This window comes from Exophiala xenobiotica, assembly GCF_000835505.1.
Source record: "Exophiala xenobiotica strain CBS 118157 unplaced genomic scaffold supercont1.7, whole genome shotgun sequence".
Lineage (NCBI taxonomy): Eukaryota > Fungi > Ascomycota > Eurotiomycetes > Chaetothyriales > Herpotrichiellaceae > Exophiala > Exophiala xenobiotica.
The window spans coordinates 1,183,814-1,201,309 of record NW_013562488.1 but is presented as its reverse complement, the minus strand read 5'-3'; the positions used below and the strand labels follow the sequence as shown (position 1 = coordinate 1,201,309).

Below are 17,496 nucleotides of genomic sequence, written 5' to 3'. Positions count from 1 at the left end.
CCTCGGCACTGATCACATCATTCCTGCATTCCGCACAGCAGACGAGACGGCCTGGCTAAGATCGATGTGAAAGAATGGTCGGTCAAGCGCGAAGACTGGTCGCAAAGGCGTGACTTCCTTCTGGGTTGGGTCGGCCTTTTCGCATGTTGAAGCACTCTCGTTCGGCTTCCTATCCCTCACACCAACCTCAAACCCGGCATCGTCGTCGTACCTCGCCTTTCCCCCTTTGCTCTCGCAGTCCGTCTTTGCTTGTTCCTCTCTCCTCTTCGTCTCAGCGCGAGCGTCTTCAGGTACTGCCCCGGCAAAGGAACTCGTGAGACAGTAGACAGGAGCCCAATCTCCAAGAGTCGTCTGGCTCCTTGTTGCAGGATATCCGAAGCCCGCCGTTGCAAGGGCACGTCGCGACCATCGATTCCAAAGCGCCGCGAAGTGCCAATCTACCGAAGACGGAGAAGAATGTCGATCCAACGCATTCCTTGCGTCGATGAGTCCTTGCACACTTGTAATGTCCATATTGTTCACTGATGAGCAATCTAACACGATTGCTCGCAAGAGTGGTAAGTTTGTGTCGATATCCTGCGATGCTGCTGAGTCACCAAAGAAGCTGGTGTGATCTGACATCATCTCGTTTTGTCATGCGTCGAGTGCGCCTCCGGACATAGCTAGTGAGATTGCTGAGCTGTAATGTCTGGTTGAGATAATTGAACCCCTCTGGAAATCGATACACGAATACCCCAGGATAGGGAGATTGTACCACTATCTCTGGGTTAGAGGCGTCCTTGCGATTGGCCGGGATGTAGGCATCCCGAACCTCTCTGTCAGAGTGATCTTGTCGAGGTCTCTCAGCCCGCTCATCTCCATGATCGTTGACATCGAATGTGACTTCCTGGACTGGTACACGACCAAGAAATTGTCCCGGTGTGCGAGCAATTCGAACGAGCAGCAGGAATAAAGAGAGACCGATCGTGATATAAATAGAGGTTTCCAGCCCAGTAAAGATGGCAACAATGACGCCAACGGTCCAGATCATAAATTCGAAAGGGGAAATCCGCCAGTACTTATAGCAAGTTTTGGGAGATGCCACCAGGTTCAGCACGGCGTGAATGATGAGGCCAGCGAGGGCGGCTCTGGGTATGTAGTAGAACACGGCTGTCAGCGCATAGAGGGCCAGCAAGAGAACAAGCGCGCTGAATACACCTGCCAGAGGAGTCTTGACCCCAGCTTTGACAAGGACGGCCGACGCACCGAAAGAGCCAGTACATGCGTAGCCACCCACAAAAGGTCCCAGCAGGTTTGCCGTACCCTGAGCCATGATCTCCTGCGAAGGAATAACCTGATAGCCGAACTGCTTGCCAAAATTCTTCGCAATGGCAATGTGCTCGATGACGAGTATCAGCATTATGATAGGAGCTTGAGGGAGGACGAGACCAAGTAGTTCTGCATCAAATCGAGGTACTCCAGCATGCTTGAAACCTGGTTCTCTCAGTCAGTAATGGAGAAGACACTAGCCTTGGGTGGCAGACCTTTGTCGATGTGTCCCACGATCCGAAATTTACTCTCACCCTTCGGCATACTGCGATGTACAAGCCAGCTGATGAAGGTATAGAGTAGCATGGCAAAAGACAGTCTCAAAGACGAAATTGTTACCCATAAGCGCTTCCGGGAGGGCTGCCGGACTTCCAGCTTCGCGCAAACTCTCCTAATCACATCCAACAATATGAGACAAGAGACACCGATGGCAGCATCAGAATGAGTGTGTCCAAGATTCTGCAGAGAATTGATAATCACTTTGTAAGGCGATTCTCGAGTGTTGATTCCAGGAATGCCCATCATGACTGGAAATTGTGTCGACATGATCGTGATGCTGGCTGCTGTTATAAAAGCTGAAATTGGTATATATGGAATGACCTCAACGATCCATCCCAGTCGAAAAAGGCCGATTGCCAGCAGAATAGCTCCAGCCATGAAGGACAGCGTTTTTGCAATCTCGACACGAGTATAGGCGCCAGGGTGCGACTCCTGAATGTCAGAAATCACGTTTCCCACGAGAAGCGACCCGACCGCGGTTGTCTAAGACAGGAGTCAGAGCGAACATAGATCAATGCCGATCGTGACTTACGCCGATAACGATATCTTTGGATGTGCCAAATAGCCAATAGATTGCCGCTCCTGCGAATGAAGTGTACAAACCGAAGTCAGGGGTCAAGGTGGCCAGAAGAGCGTAGGCCATGGCCTGAGGAATCACGACCAAGCCAACTGTGATACCTGCTATGCAATCGGCCAGCAGCCAATGCCAGTTATAGCGAGGTATCCAGCCGATTGAGGGGAAGAGACTTCGAAGATAGCGGTGCGCGCCCTCCTTGGTCGGAACCAGCGACGCAAGCCATTCCGATGCCGTTGGTTCGCGTTCGAGGTAGGGGTCGGGCATCAGTTGGCTTGACTTTTCTGTAAGTTCTGTAAGTTGGCTCCTGCTGCTTTCCTGTGAACTGTCGAGTAGAAGAGTCTTCATAAGACTTCCGACGCGCTGTGACAACTTCATGCTGTGGCTGGGCGAGACTGAGATCGACTCAGCGCAGCAGACTCAACAGACATACACTCTGACTTGGTCGAGGAGCTGGGGTTCGAATTCGACGGGGCCTTGTTTCGCATATATAATGATTCTCCTTGGCCCTGGAATAGGTCCATGTCTCGGGGTACGAAATGTGATGAGGGATGCACAAGGAGGCAGATTTCCTGGCTTTCCGTTGCGACATCATGCCACGTCTTGGGCGTCGGGGACCGCAGCTGCAGCGCAGACACTGTTCTGACGCAAAGTAGCAAAGAAAACCGAGCGGCGGAATGTCACTGAACAAACAATCGGGGAACTGAGGCGAACGTGTACTAGTCGCCGACCATGCCTGTGCGGATTCTCCCAATGTTCTTGGCAACTTCTCACTTAAGAGCCCAAGTACTTTTACTTACTGGCTTCGTGACAATGGCTGTGAGACTGCGCGAAGACCAAAGTGTGCGAAGAAGCTATCAGCCTGTGGTTAGTAGTCTTTTTTAGGGTCGGGGATCCGCATTTGATCAGGGGTCTTATGGCCATGAACACTTTGGAAGAGAGTGTTGCGGTATCGCAGGGCGCTACCAGTTGAGAGATTAGGTCACTCACAGGCAGTCTCTCTCTGGTCATAGTATGATAAGCGTTGTCGCGCATGACAGAGAAGGGAAACACGTAGGTAGCCACCTCGCCACGACACACCACGACCTCACGACGAGGCTCGTTCGATGTGTAGAATGCTGCTTTTACACTGAAGCGTAGGGAGCGGATCGACTATAGGGCAGCGAAACTGACTTCCTAACGAGGCTGAACTACGATTTTATTTGTCTTGGCGAGAGCCCTTTGCAACTTGACCCGATGCTCGCGCGATCTCGAAGGACATCCTCCAGCAGTCTAGGTTGACCTCCATCAGTTCGTTTCAGATTAGCATTTTCTTCTCAGCTGCCTCTCCTTCCGTACAGACAATGTCTACCCAGTTGCCTTCCGTAACCTACCGTTGCTGCCAGCTCGCGACTCGAACACAAAAGCGAAGTCTCTCTTCACAATGCCTGCGCCTATCAACCACAAGCTCCGCGAACCAGCACAGACGGCGAAATGAGCAACCTCTATCAAGACATGCAAGGAGATGGCAATCGACGGACGCGGCAGCAGCACCGAGCGATCCTAAGATCTCTGCCATAGTGGATCAAATATCACAGTTGACCCTGCTGGAGACGGCTGATTTAGTTGCGAGCCTGAAGGTACGCTTCCCATGATATGATCTTCCTAGCGTACCAAGACCTGCTATTGCATCGATGCTTGCTATTATCAAAAGCCTATAGGCTATTGAAGCTTGAGCTAATCCTGTTTCTCCCAGTCCCGATTAAATATTCCCGACATGGCCTTCGCTGCGCCCGCTGCCGCTCCAGGCGCCGCTGCTCCCGCTGCAGTTGAGGAAGAAGAAGCTGCCCCCGCCGCGGCCGAAAAGACCATGTTCGCCTTGAAACTACAGTCGTTCGATGCCGGCGCCAAACCCAAGATCATCAAGGAAGTCAAGAGCATGCTCGGCCTGAGTTTGGTGGACAGCAAGAAGTTCGTAGAAAGCGCGCCAAAGGTCCTGAAGGAGGGCGTGCCCAAAGAGGATGCCGAGAAGATTGTTGAGACAATGAAAGGTCTGGGTGCTGTAGTCACCATGGAATAGGAAGGACACAAATGAGGCAATCACCAATGCCGACTCTCCGGAAGCCAGCTTTCCTAGCCTCCGCCCGGTGACCATGAAGACAGGCTCTATGAGGTGCCGGCCGGGCAGGTGGAAGAAAGACCAAATAGATGTCGTCCTGCATCTGAGGGAGCTGGTCAGCCATCCTTAGACAATCCTCATGCTGCCTGCCTAAAAAGCTCTGGGAGGAATGGTGTAACTATATAAACATGTGGGGACAGTTGGGAATGCTTCTGAATGTACAATTCAACTTGATTTTTCTCTCCAACGAACGCTATGGTCATGAATAGCGAGGGAGCAAATCATGAACTGTCATCACAGAGCCATCTTGACATTGACCCGACTGTTTCGGTGGCTTCAGAGCAATCTCGGAGAAGCCGCAATGCCTTTTCCCTTTGACGCTGAGTCAATTGCCTGACCATTTCAACGCCGAAGCACTGTGGACAGGCACAGGCCGGGTCCGATGCTGTTGTATTCGGAACGGATGGAGTCTCGCCGTCTGCCGAACCTTTTCTGCTTCTGGGTTCTCGATACTCACCATATGTCATCGATTCCGAGGCGGCATCTCTATTGTCTCTCGAACCTCGTGCCATTAACACCACTAACACCCTCCTAATTGCGCCGCAACGACGGTCGCCTCCCTTACGCTTCTCGCAACGGTCCCTCTGACCCTTCTTTCCTCCAGCACCAGTAAACCCCCAATTGTACACCCACCGAGCGTACTAACCTTCTCTCTTACCAGGGCCGGATGCTCACCGGCCAGAACCATTCCCGCCGTCCCACGCATTGTCTAGGCGACCATCAGTTGCGCCTCGGCCCTTGGGAGACCCATGGCAACAGCCCCATCAGCGAGACTCTCCATCATCAGCGCGAGGAAGGCTGAACCCGAACCGCACAGGGCCGTTGAGATGTCCATCATGCTCGGCGGCAGGTGTACGACACGGCCTATCCGCGTGAATATCCACTCTATCACCGCCGACAAGTCACTAGGTAGGGGTGGGGAGCTGGTCGCAATCACGGTCATTCTCTCGCGCACGAGGGCTGCGGTATTGGGCATTACTCGGATGAGTCGGCATGCATCCTGCGGTATGTTCGCAGGGTATGACTCGCCGTACAGTGCCCTACCCATCTGTTCAACCGGGACTCCTGCGCAGATCGAAATAAGCAGTTTGCCGGCGAGTGCGTCCTTTATTCCTTCCTTGCGCAGAACGTCGGACACTATGTACGGTTTACAACCGAGAATGACCACGTCAGCAGCCGCATCGCCCTTGACGTTCTCATTTTGTAAAACAGTCACTTTGGGCCGGTAGTCCTGGACAGCAAGCTTGATGCGCTTGGCAGACTCGGGCGGCGGACGCAGGCGATAAAGGTACTTGGTGTGCGGGTAGGAGAGGCATCGGTGGTGGGTGTCGCGGTTCCTGAGTCGGGGTATGCTGGGGAAGGGAGGTTTGATGCTTCGGTTAGAGAGGAGAGGATTCCGGAGAGGATTGCAATGCCTAGGCTCCCTGACGACTGTTTAGGAGGAGCGTAAAGCGAGAGGAAGTCTCGCAGACCCACCGCATCCTAGGACTGTGAGAGTCATGCCGTGGTCGCTTTCCAGCCCATTGGGGACTCTTAGCTCGGCAGCCATGTCGAAGGACTAGATGGGTTTCTGATGTAGCGCGGACTTAACCAGAGGATCAGGCCGGAGTAGAATTGTCTCTTTCTCCGGCCTTAACCTCGTTTGATTCTCGTCACGGCGGGATAAAGATTGCGGAGAGAATGAATATTTAAGAGACCAGCATCCATACGGCGAAATGCGCTGCAAGGCACACCAATAGGATCCGGCTAAGTCTTTGGCAAGGCTCTGGACGATCTTCCTTCACTGTCACTTACCGTGCATGCCTTCCTCTGCGAGTCAATAAAGCAGACTTTTCCCGTTGTCGCGGGTCCCTTCTTCTTTTCCTGTATGTGGCGCTTTGTTACAGGAACACCATTCATCGACGAATTACAGATGATGTAGACTACCTCCGCACCGTCTCATGAGCAGTCAGTTCGCAAACATGGCCGACCCATTCGAGGTGCGCATGCGCTTCACGAACCTCCTCACACATCTCTCAGCGTCAGCAACGGCTTCCATCAAGACTGCCCATTATGCTCTCAAGCACCGCGACATGGACGAGGATTTGCATTCATGCATCATCGAAAACCTGGAGAGGGGGAATAATATGAACAATCGGGCGAATATCATGTACTTCCTCGAGCACCATGCAGACGTCAACATGAAAGAAGGCGGTCACGAGGCATACGTCGAGATGATAAGGCGAGATATCCAGCGTATCGTGGAGGCGGTGGCGCAAAGTGGTGCGAATGTCAAAGTGGTAAGGAGGGTTGTCACGGGCCTAGGAGACAAGGGCGTCCTAAATGCAGAGGTCATGACTGGTATCGAGACAGGCTTGAAGGAGAAAGAAGAAAATATGGGAAGACTGCTCGGCGAGGACGATGGGAAGGCCGAAGGCGACAAGGGTACTCTCGATGCTGGCGCAGAGGAAGGCCACAGACCGACTCCGAGAACGGCGCACTCTGGGAAAACGAACGGCGTGTCAAAGATGGATAAACGAGCAATCGAGCAGAGGATCGAGGAGGATAGAGAACGAAACAAGCGTCTTCGAGAGAGTGTCTGGGCAGTCTCTGGCGATGACGATCAGGAACTGGACAGAATGTGGGAAGAAGGAAGCGAAGTTGGCGAAGATGAGCATATCATTGCTGACGAAGAGGCTGATGAGCGCCTTGAATTCGTCCGCTACTACAGATCAACACTGAAGACTTGGGGATCATAGGATCGTCCTTCGCCTGTCCCACAGACTGCTACAAAGCAAATTCGACCTTAATCCGGACGCTTCAGCCCATCTCGGGTCGAGATCTGCTGTCGGGGTGCCACCCTTTCGAGTCCTGGTCTGAACGAAAACAAGCACTTGTTTGGAGGACCCGAGTCCTTTCTCGCAACAAATGTGGAAAGCTGAAATCTATGGCACCAATTGATGTGTATCCAACAAAGGGCTCCTCAAACTTTTGCCTTCTTAGAGGCAGTACCGAGATCATCCGACTCGTCCTCTTCATCCGACAGCACCATCTTCCTCTTACGGGTGGCTGTGGACGCCTCCCCGTTGCCATGACCGTTCGCCTCTCTTTCTCGCCTCAAAGCGTACGAGAGTATCAGACCTTCATATTCATCCTCTTGGGCTCGAGCACTATCCTCAATCTGCGGTATGCGTTCTTCGAGGGGGATTTGCATAAGTAAATCTTTGTTCTTCTTCATGATACGCTGCTTCAACAGGAGACGCCACCAGTAGTAACTGCGATCATCTGCATTAGGAGCTCGAGCGCCTCTAACTTTGAGACTGGTGAGGGATGCACCTCCAGCAGCACGGTGTGACAGTGGAATCTGAGCTAGCAGGTACATTTCAACCATACGTGCAAACTGTCGACTTGCGATCTTGTTCTTTGCGCGAATCTCTTGCAATGTGTCGAGAGGAAGCAGCGTTGCTGTTGGTACCGACTTCAGCCGGCCACGCTCGAGAGTTGCGAAAGGGGACGTGTTTATTTTGATGTTTGCAGCCTTGAACTGTGGCTCCAAAACGTCGAAATCATTCATGTCTCGCAATTTGTCGAACTCTTCACTTGGATCTTCCACTGTCAATTCCAAGATGGTGGGGTCGGCCATTACCTCATCATATATTGCTTGATACAAGGCCGAACCATGGCCTGCGCTCTGGTAGGGGGGTGTGATCAAGAATTGCGATATTCGCAGACGGGATGACAGTTTGTTGGGCGTGATCTTTTCTGACGGCGGAAAGGTGAGCGTTGCAATGTGCTCATTTGGATTCTGAAATTTGTAGAAACGATAGGTTGTCGCATAGCCGACAAATGAATATGGTGATGCAGTTGGGGTTGAAGGTTGCACCGACTTGTGGTATGTGAGGTATACCCTCCACCGATCCAATGTCCAGTCCACGTCGTCTAAATTGATGAATTGACCTCCTTCGATGAAGAAGACAATCAATATTTGGATGTTGTCTATCAGTGCACGCATAGGCAAGTCTAGCAAAGACCCGGCCCATACCTCGAAATCCTGGCCACCTCTTTTGTATTTTTTGACGCAAACGCCAGGGGGAGTCCAACTTGTTGCAGTTTTATCATTCTGAATTGCCTCTTCGAAACCCTGCTGGAATGCGATAGGCGGTAGAAAATTACTGAAGGTCGCGTTGAGATCGAGCGCGCTTGTTGATCCAACAGTGCTGAATTTCTTCTGGTACGAGATGTTGATGTGCGGGCGCAGGTCGTGAGCAGCGAATTTGATCTCGATGTCTAATCCTTTGTAGCCAAAGATCTGCTCGGCTTCGCCGACGATGGGGTAAGTGAACTTGGGATGGAAGTCATGTCGAGTGATGAGTTCATTGTCGGGGTCAGGTTGCACGATCGCAATATGGACAGCTTCGTTTGCATTGACCGAGACTACCTCAGGTCAGTTAAGTTGTCAGCAGGAGCTTGCCGACGCTGGTACTCACATTCTTCAGAAGGTGCCGCCATGGTAGTGTCTGGGCGCGAAAAAGAAGTATTGATCACGACTTGCGCATGACATGCGCCATAAAACTCAGGTTGACAATCAGCCAATGCATTCGGGAAAGATACACCCTTGGTTATCGTCTAATTTAGTAGCGAATGCCTTACGAGTATGTTGGCTGGATCGTGAATTTTGAAGACATCTTGCGCAGATGTTAGGTCTGCGCGAGGCACTTTACGCGTTTTCAATAAGTGAAGGTCTAGCGCGATTTGGCGGCTAAGAGTGGCAAGATTTAGTAGCTCTGAGCGGCATCCATGTCACCGATCCAATGCAAGGCTAATGGGCTTTGTGACCGTACTCCGTACTTTTGCCCTCTACCGGGATGTTGTGGTACTCCAGACGCACCTTCTGAAAGCTTTTCGGAAACACCTGAACGCGCGAAGATTGTGGTAGAGCAAGCAGCCAGCGCGCGACTTCTGACTTCCATGTCATAGGCCTTGATTGGTGCTACACTCTCGACTTCCCAGCTCGCTTTTGATTATGTCAAGCGTTGGACCTCGCTTCATTAAGCGATCATCAAAACCAGGCTGAATAAGGCGGCAAAAAGGACTCCTTGCAGAGAAGCACCTGTGTCCGCTGCATAAAGTGTGGGAATGTTCCCCGAGCATCCACTATGTACTAGTACTTTGCCCGACAACGATGTCGATGACACCACTTGAAAGTCAAAGAATACCTGCTCGACCACCTTCACCATCCACTTGCCCTTTATGCAAGACAAGGTAGGGTCAAGCGACACTACTCATCCTTGAGAACGGCTACTTCCTGCGAGAACTCCTTCCTTACTTGTACCTAAAGGGCAGTTCGCAGGGTACAGTAGGCCTGGGCTTGGGGCCCCAAGAAATGTGGCACCGCGCCGGTAGAAAGGGTTCAAAGCTATTATTGGGCCAAAGTTATAACTCCTTCGGCTAAAGCCTTGAGGCTGGAACGACATGATCTTTAAGCCAATCCTTCGACGAAGCCATTTCATTTCCAAGAGGTCGGGTGCCGGGACTCGTGGTCTCAAATCTTTCTTTGCTGAATCAGCCCTCCGCGCTGATCCCACTTTTCGAATCCCTCAAGACCCCGTCTGCCCGAATTCTGGATCCCACTGTCTTTCTCAGAACAGCACTCACCATGGAACGGTACGCAGCAGTCACTCTAACATGAAGGAGGCTCCAATGGTGGCTATTCGTGTGTCCACCAGCCTCACCACTACCTGAACGCAAGGCACCATGTTGATCACTTCTAACGAGGCGCGCTATGATGGTTGGGTGTGCGCAGGGCTCTCGTTGTTTATTTTGATCATTAGAGTCATCACAGCAAGAGTCAGGCACTGCTCGTTCGACATCAGTACCTTGATTTGTATAGTCTCTATGCTTGCTATCGGAGCTCGCATCGCCGTGAATCAGTTTATACTCAGCTACGGAACTGCGAACGACGCCCTCCATGCGAAGTCGCACTATTTCGACTCCCACAATCTCGAGACACTCAAAGTCGGCAGTATTCTTGCTCTAATAGCAAGGCTTCTAGACACCACATTTTACTGGCTCCAGACCTCGCTTTTACTGCTGTTCTATTCTCGGATCTTCGAAGTACGGGCCCATTGGATCACGATACTCATCCGAATTTCTTGGATTGCTCTTCCTCTCACCTATATCGCAGTGGTACTTGCTACCTTTTTGGAATGCCATCCTTTCAAGCTATATTGGCAAGTCGAACCCAATCCCGGACAATGTGTACGAGCATACATTCAGCTACTTACGCAATGTATCGCCAACATTCTGCTGGATCTTAGCTTACTGGCAATATCCTCGCCACTTATATTGGTCCGTAATCGAACACTCTTTGAGAAGATCAGGCTCGGCTTGTTGTATTGTCTCGGCTTCTTTTGCATCGTCGTAACCTGCGTACGGATCAGCTATATCTACGCCGAAGCATCATACCAGCCAGTACGGAGCTTCTGGGCATCGGTACAGATCTTGGTCTCGACCTTTGTCGCCAATGTCCCTACTATATATGGCTGCGTTAAGCTGATCAACAGGCGGAAGTCTGAGCAATGTGCAAGGCGTGGAAGTCGCCCTGAGGTGTGGCTGCAAGTTCAAACAAGCAGCGAGAGCAATCCATCCTCCGTCTTTCCCATTTTGAGTCGGCAGCGGACGGGCTCACCCAAGGCTTCTGAGAAAGGGTGGCCGCCGTGGATGCCCTGATGATGACCTCCACGCCCAACACATACTTCATACGCAACCGGAGCACTAACAAGCCGACGCAACCTGGCTCCAGTGTCGCGACAGTCTCGCTTTTGGCTCACAACTCGGACTCCCTGGCAATGGACAAAGATCTGTTACACTCAGGGGCATAATCGGGCTAACTTGGAATGGCACTGTCTTCCAACAGCTCATGTCGGGTCGATTGAACATACCATGATGTATCATGGCGGCCAGTTGGTTCGAGAGTCCGAGGCCTCCTTCCACCTTGAGAGGCGTGACTTTACATCTGGCAAAGGCCTTGCTGGCAATTGTGGTTGCCGCTGTTGGAACACTAGGACGGTGGACCTCGCGACATCCTATCCTATCCTATGAGATGGGGCTATCAATTGAGGAATGGCCGAATAGCAGCCTATTTTGTCAGAGACTGTATCAAGCTATCGCCTTCCACCCCGTCTGGCTGAAATCTATCCGACTTGTTAACAGCATGATGCAATTTAGAATTGCCATGAGAGCGATACGAAACTCTGCATTGAGTTGCGGCTAGTTTCGCTAGGTGTGTGTGATCTGACAACTATGCCAACATATCATGGTGAGAAAGGAGACGGGAGCACTCAGAGTTTGATTTATCCCAGCCAACTTAGCAAGGGACGCAAAAGGCACATCGTCTCCTATTTCAGGTGCAAAGGACATAGAAGAAGATACGGGAGCCAGGTCATAGGAGTTATCGTACAATGCAAACTTGTCGTTGGTAGAAGTGTGAAAATAGGACAACGCTCTTCATATGAACAATAAGCGGCGACGAGGCTGGCACGTGGATGAGGTGATAAGCATTCTTATCTGCCAGAAAGGGATGGGGTGCGGTGGCTTTTCTGGCGTCGGCTTTTGGCATCTGAACCTGCAGATTCCAGGGGGTACGCATGTGTTATTGTCTCTACTGCCTCTGTAACTCTTCGCCCACCACAGCGCTCTCGTCAAGGTCGCTGCACCATGCTAAAAATCAAACTCCTTGACCATCACTCTCGCTGACATCGCACCCTACTTCGCCGAAGCTTGTTCCGCCACGGCCGCAAGTCCAAGTCATGGACGGCCTTTTCACTCTGCTCAGTTTGAGCGCGGTCATGGCCGTGGCATCGTTCGTTGCCGGCATCCTCCCTCTGTCTCTTTCCTTATCGACGGCCAGGCTACGAATGATATCAACAATTGGCATGGGTGTTTTAGTGGGGACTTCTCTGGTAGTAATAATCCCCGAGGGTGTGGAAACATTATACAGTGCTTCTGAGGTTGGCCAGGCGCATGCGCACCCGCAAAGACACGTCTTGCTTGCGCGCTGGGAAGGAGTCCGATGGTCAATACCCTATCCTGGCCAGGAACTACACGCCTTCCCCGCCCGCAGCCCTGTTGAAGGCACCAGTCCGTTCAACGTACCTGGTCCCGTCATGCCTTCTGACTTGGAAGCGCCGCCGCATACTCCGACAGAACCTGGAGTAGTTGGCATTATGAGCGGAGAGAATGCGCACAAACCTGGATCAGACAAGACGTCCGAAAACCATGAACATTCCGACAAAAACTCCCAACATGCATGGGTTGGAGTGGCCCTCCTGGCAGGGTTTATGCTCATGTATCTGGTTGACAAAGTGCCTCAATATTCCCAGCCGACCAAACCGAAGACAAGGACACATCACATCGCTTTGAACAACCTCGGTCGCAGGTTCAACTTGACGACCTCCCTGGATCGTGACGAGGAAGGAGATGCTTTTTTGGATTCTTCGCGAGAATCTGGCATTCAGAACCGGAGCTTTGCTACCACCATTGGCTTGGTCATTCACGCAGCGGCCGATGGCATAGCCCTAGGGGCCTCATCTACGGCGACGAACTCAGGATTGAGCCTTGTGATCTTCTTTGCGATCATGATTCACAAAGCTCCGGCGGCGTTCGGGTTGACGTCTGTATTAATCAAACAAGGGCTTTCCAAAAGAGCAGCGCGAGGACATCTCGTGCTTTTCAGTTTGGCTGCACCTATTGGGGCGATTGTGACCTGGATCTTGGCGAATGTCCTCGGTAGTGGCCGCACTCACAGTGCGCAGACTACGACTTGGTGGACTGGGATGCTTCTACTGTTCTCTGCAGGGACTTTTCTCTACGTTGCCATGCACTCGATGCAGGAGACTTCAAGTTCTCATCATGAAGGCGTGAATGGGCAGCCAAATGGATATATTGACGGGCGGGAGAATACGCAGAATGAGCAGAAGCCATCTTGGAAGGATCTAGCAGCTGCATGCTTTGGGATGATATTGCCTCTTTTCCTGCAGGTCGGACATGCGCATTGAAACTTCGTGGCTTCGGGCCTGGCTGTTTGGCTCTCGAAAGTCCAGGTTACACGATATTTGTTCATTGGCTCTTCGAAGCAATGTCAGAAAGATACCTGATACGATTTGCGCCTACGATGCTGTGAATTGGCTCGATCTGCCAGTAACGCTGCATTACATCTCTACGAATTTAGAGAATCAGCCAATGAATCGATTCGAGGAGCGGGACTGGTTGACGTCCTTTTGGGCCTCCATTTGAATTGATAGTGGTTGGGCAGCGTCGTACCTGGATTTATGGAGTGTGCGACACGCGGAGAGGGATTTATACCTGTACGTCAACGGTCGATGGGGAGATCGCCGCCGACTAAGTTACAACTAGTAGGGGCTGGCGCTGAAATGTTGGACATACTTGCAGCATGTCCTGCGTTTTCGAGGTCAGATGAGATGAACTCAGCATGATCTTGCTCGTACCCATAGATGCAGAGAATCTGGATGCCCACTACATATGATGCAAGATCTGGCATTCAACGTACTCTGGGGTGTCTGGCAATGAACAAAGATACCTGGTGGAAGTAGACAGATGTACTCCGTTTTTGTACTAGGCATGCACGGCATGGTCTTGCATTGTACGGAGTAGTTCAGGCACTCCGACGTGCCTAGGCCACCTGAGATACCAATTATTGCTGCAGCAAGGATGCATGACTTCGGTGCTCTCCACTCCTCTTTCCCGCCGACCAGCACCAGTTCCGAGCCAGCCCAAGATAATCTCACTGGCTCTTTCCTCCCGCGACTCGCCCAGCCTATTCATTCCCTCCTCCCAGAAATCAATACTCGTATCATGAATGGACCATTTTGTGCCACTCAATCAATGACAGATCCATTGCTTTATATCATTCTTTGAATTCGATCTGCTCCTCAGTATTACCACTATCGAAGAAGGCATCCACCTGCTGACGAACATTCCGTGGCCTATATTGCCACCGCCATCTCCTATCTGCCTGCATCTTCACTACTACCACAGTGCATTCTCTGCATCGGCCTAGACCCATGCCAATGTCATAAGCGCTTCCGCCAACCACAAACGTGCAGCTCAAGGCCCTTTCCCCTGCCCCTCGACGCTGACATGGCCTGTTGCAAAACAATTACACATTGAAGAGCAAAGGCGTCCGCTCCTTTGTGTTGAGACTTGTTTCCGCACATTCCTTACGCCGTTCCTCTCCTTCCGCCTCCCCCTGCCAGACTGCGCCGGCGCCAGACGTCGCTCAAACGAAGAGATGGATTTGGACGATGACAATCACCCCATGTCTCTCGACAGACCGCTTTCGCCTACTCCCTCGAGATCCGTTTCAATAGATCCCAACCAGCTAGCCGGTCGATCATACAATGCTAGATCTTCCTCGATGGATCCAGAAAGCGATTATCCCTTCTCTCCCTCTCAACCCATACCAATAGATCCATTGCGCTCCTCAAAATCTCGTCATAGCATATCGCAAGTACGACCGAAACGACTGTCGACGTCGAACAAAGCCGGCATGCCGCTGAGCATATTACCTTCCGCTCCGGCCTCTCCGCCTACTCCTGCACCTTCCCCTACGCCGTATCAACGTGCTCCAAGCTGGACGTCGGCGGGGGAGAATGAAGATGCCTTTCTCCGAGATGCTAGAGGCCATTTTGCGTGCCTGAATGCCGCAGAAAGAGAAAGATATCTCGCTGAATTGTTGAACATGTGCGACAGTCACCTGCTGAGTTTTGTCCACCATTTTGTTTCCCCCAGGCTGAAAAAAGACCCCTTCGAGCACCTCCCGGATGAGTTATGTCTAAGGGTAAGTATCAACGGTGCATGCTGAATTGAATACAGACTGATTTTGTCGCAGGTCCTGTCCTATATTGATGATCCACTCAGTCTAGCCAGAGCCTCTCAAGTCTCACATAGATGGCACAAACTCCTAAATGATGACATGCTGTGGAAGAGAATGCTTGACAAGCAAAACTGGCGAAAATCGTCTAGCAGCTTGAGCGACGATATCGAACCGCTATCTCTGCCACAATCGGCTCATGGGCCATACAGCTACGGTCGATCACCCAAACGGAATCTTGATGGTTCACTCATCGGTCCCTCAAGCAGTGCGCCCAATTTGACCCATCCAGCCTCAAATAGCCTTTCGTCCAGTCCCCGAGCAAGAAAACGGCAGTCACAATCTCATTACTCTCACTTCAGACACAAGTACATGATCGAAGCGGCATGGAGAAAAGGTGGTCACAGCATCATCAAGCACATTACACCTGATCAGGGCGTGGTGACTAGTCTACATCTGACCGATAAATACATTGTCGTGGCTATGGATAATGCCAAAATCCACGTTTTCAATACTGTGGGCGAGCACCAAAAGACGCTGAAAGGCCATGTCATGGGCGTATGGGCCATGGTTCCTTGGGATGATATTCTAGTCAGTGGTGGATGTGACCGAGATGTCCGCGTTTGGGACATGTCAACCGGCCGAAGTATTCATACGCTTAGGGGGCATACTTCAACTGTCCGTTGTCTCAAGATGTCGGATGCAAATACCGCTATTTCCGGTTCGAGGGACACGACGTTACGGATATGGGATCTGCCTACGGGTATGTGCAAGAATGTCCTTGTAGGCCATCAAGCAAGTGTACGCTGTCTGGCAATTCATGGAGACTTTGTTGTTTCCGGCAGCTACGACACAACAGCACGAATTTGGAGCATCTCGGAAGGACGATGTCTTCGCACCCTGACCGGCCACTTCAGTCAGATCTATGCCATCGCATTTGATGGAAACCGCATCGCTACTGGAAGTCTTGACACTAGTGTCCGAGTCTGGGATCCGAAAACCGGTATGTGCACTGCAATCCTGCAGGGACACACATCACTTGTTGGGCAATTGCAGATGAGAGGCGACACGCTTGTCACCGGTGGATCTGACGGATCTGTCCGAGTATGGTCTTTGCTGACAAATACTCCGATTCACCGTCTGGCTGCACACGATAATAGTGTTACCAGTTTGCAGTTCGACGACAATCGGATTGTCAGTGGTGGCAGTGACGGAAGAGTCAAGATTTGGAGTGTCGAGACTGGCCAACTGGTGCGTGAACTGAGTCAACCTGCGGAGGCTGTCTGGAGAGTCGCGTTTGAGGAAGAGAAGGCTGTCATCATGGCAAGTCGGTCAAATCGTACAGTCATGGAGGTATGTGTTTCCGAATATATCTACGCAATTGGCATGCTAATTCCGGGTCAGGTATGGTCCTTCTCACCTCCCGAAGATCAGTGGGATCGCCGATCAGAGAGTCCGATCAGTCTCCCTGAACATGTCCCAACGCCAGCGGAAGACGACGAGCCGACACAGTTTCACCAGGACGTTGGTGACGGAGACGCTGCCATGAGCGACGTATAGTGCATGACGAGCCTGCGCGTCTCTCTGTGTACGGCCACGACTGCAACGGCGCCTCTCTAGCCGATACTCACTTCTTGCATGAAGTATCCTTCACCTGCGGCCCGTACTTTTCTTGTGTGGAGTCTACCCTGAATTGCAACGCGCCTTCGCGTCCCCAGACCGAAAAATGCCTGTGCACTTGAATGGCGTTCACAATCATGGATTGGCTCCATTTCGGGGGAGGCGGAAGCACAAACATTACATTGGCGCCTGACGTGGTATGTCTATATTGGTACCTTATATTTTGGGCGGCTACAGTACTCAGCATGGAGTTCTGTTTGAATCTGAACGAGGCAATGATCCCTCATAATACCCTCGCGGCCTCTTAGGAGTTTTGATCTGTTGAGCTTTGGCATTTTACACGAAGCATCGGAATTGCGATTTGCATCTTTTTGAAGGGCCCAGTATTGCTTCTGGAGCATGGGGCTTGGTGTCACGAAACTGTTCTGAGATGCACATCGATTATTTTCAACGAGCCTTGACCGGCCGTGGACAGTCACGAAGCTGATGCTAGTACCACGGACTGCTGCGTATGCTGCGGCATGACCTGGGTCAAAGGATGGGCATACCGCCGAAAATGATATAGTGTTGTCATCACATTAGGCACATTATCTACATGGGTAGCTACGATAATAAACCCTTAGGTCCAAACAGGACTGGTTGAACACCAAATTGAGTGTTTGCAGATCCACGTGTTCGATTCGCTCT

The 17,496-nt window shown here is 51.6% G+C and overlaps 9 protein-coding genes across 9 annotated transcripts; 5 read left to right on the top strand and 4 right to left on the bottom strand.

The window, feature by feature from the left end:
• Positions 1–12: 12 nt before the first annotated feature.
• On the bottom strand, positions 13–513 carry PV05_11143 (uncharacterized protein; the record flags this gene model as incomplete). The annotated part of the gene is made up of 1 exon (XM_013454599.1): positions 13–513. One exon carries the CDS (start codon positions 511–513, stop codon positions 13–15), a length of 501 nt encoding a protein of 166 aa, XP_013310053.1.
• Positions 514–592: 79 nt separating this feature from the next.
• PV05_11142 (uncharacterized protein) lies at positions 593–2,908 on the bottom strand (the record flags this gene model as incomplete). Its single annotated transcript, XM_013454598.1, has 3 exons — positions 2,120–2,908; positions 1,524–2,070; positions 593–1,473 (listed from the first exon to the last, which is right to left on the bottom strand). Exons 1-3 carry the CDS (start codon positions 2,537–2,539, stop codon positions 593–595), a joined length of 1,848 nt encoding a protein of 615 aa, XP_013310052.1. The 5' UTR covers positions 2,540–2,908.
• Positions 2,909–3,406: 498 nt separating this feature from the next.
• On the top strand, positions 3,407–4,842 carry PV05_11141 (ribosomal protein L7/L12). The gene is made up of 2 exons (XM_013454597.1): positions 3,407–3,780; positions 3,897–4,842. Exons 1-2 carry the CDS (start codon positions 3,505–3,507, stop codon positions 4,218–4,220), a joined length of 600 nt encoding a protein of 199 aa, XP_013310051.1. The 5' UTR covers positions 3,407–3,504; the 3' UTR covers positions 4,221–4,842.
• PV05_11140 (pyrroline-5-carboxylate reductase) lies at positions 4,319–5,978 on the bottom strand. Its single transcript, XM_013454596.1, has 2 exons — positions 5,796–5,978; positions 4,319–5,743 (listed from the first exon to the last, which is right to left on the bottom strand). Exons 1-2 carry the CDS (start codon positions 5,798–5,800, stop codon positions 5,029–5,031), a joined length of 720 nt encoding a protein of 239 aa, XP_013310050.1. The 5' UTR covers positions 5,801–5,978; the 3' UTR covers positions 4,319–5,028.
• An 11-nt stretch (positions 5,979–5,989) lies between these two features.
• PV05_11139 (uncharacterized protein) lies at positions 5,990–8,059 on the top strand. Its single transcript, XM_013454595.1, has one exon. The coding sequence runs from the start codon at positions 6,260–6,262 to the stop codon at positions 7,055–7,057; it is 798 nt and encodes a 265-aa protein (XP_013310049.1). The 5' UTR covers positions 5,990–6,259; the 3' UTR covers positions 7,058–8,059.
• PV05_11138 (uncharacterized protein) lies at positions 6,964–8,976 on the bottom strand. Its single transcript, XM_013454594.1, has 2 exons — positions 8,786–8,976; positions 6,964–8,732 (listed from the first exon to the last, which is right to left on the bottom strand). The coding sequence occupies exons 1-2, from the start codon at positions 8,805–8,807 to the stop codon at positions 7,282–7,284; spliced, it is 1,473 nt and encodes a 490-aa protein (XP_013310048.1). The 5' UTR covers positions 8,808–8,976; the 3' UTR covers positions 6,964–7,281.
• A 1,986-nt stretch (positions 8,977–10,962) lies between these two features.
• PV05_11137 (uncharacterized protein) lies at positions 10,963–11,790 on the top strand. Its single transcript, XM_013454593.1, has one exon. It carries the CDS (start codon positions 11,251–11,253, stop codon positions 11,569–11,571), a length of 321 nt encoding a protein of 106 aa, XP_013310047.1. The 5' UTR covers positions 10,963–11,250; the 3' UTR covers positions 11,572–11,790.
• A 142-nt stretch (positions 11,791–11,932) lies between these two features.
• Positions 11,933–14,004, top strand: PV05_11136 (uncharacterized protein). The gene has a single exon (XM_013454592.1). The coding sequence runs from the start codon at positions 12,107–12,109 to the stop codon at positions 13,352–13,354; it is 1,248 nt and encodes a 415-aa protein (XP_013310046.1). The 5' UTR covers positions 11,933–12,106; the 3' UTR covers positions 13,355–14,004.
• Positions 14,005–14,151: 147 nt separating this feature from the next.
• On the top strand, positions 14,152–17,460 carry PV05_11135 (uncharacterized protein). The gene is made up of 3 exons (XM_013454591.1): positions 14,152–15,156; positions 15,208–16,542; positions 16,594–17,460. The coding sequence occupies exons 1-3, from the start codon at positions 14,608–14,610 to the stop codon at positions 16,747–16,749; spliced, it is 2,040 nt and encodes a 679-aa protein (XP_013310045.1). The 5' UTR covers positions 14,152–14,607; the 3' UTR covers positions 16,750–17,460.
• The last annotated feature ends 36 nt before the right edge of the window (positions 17,461–17,496 follow it).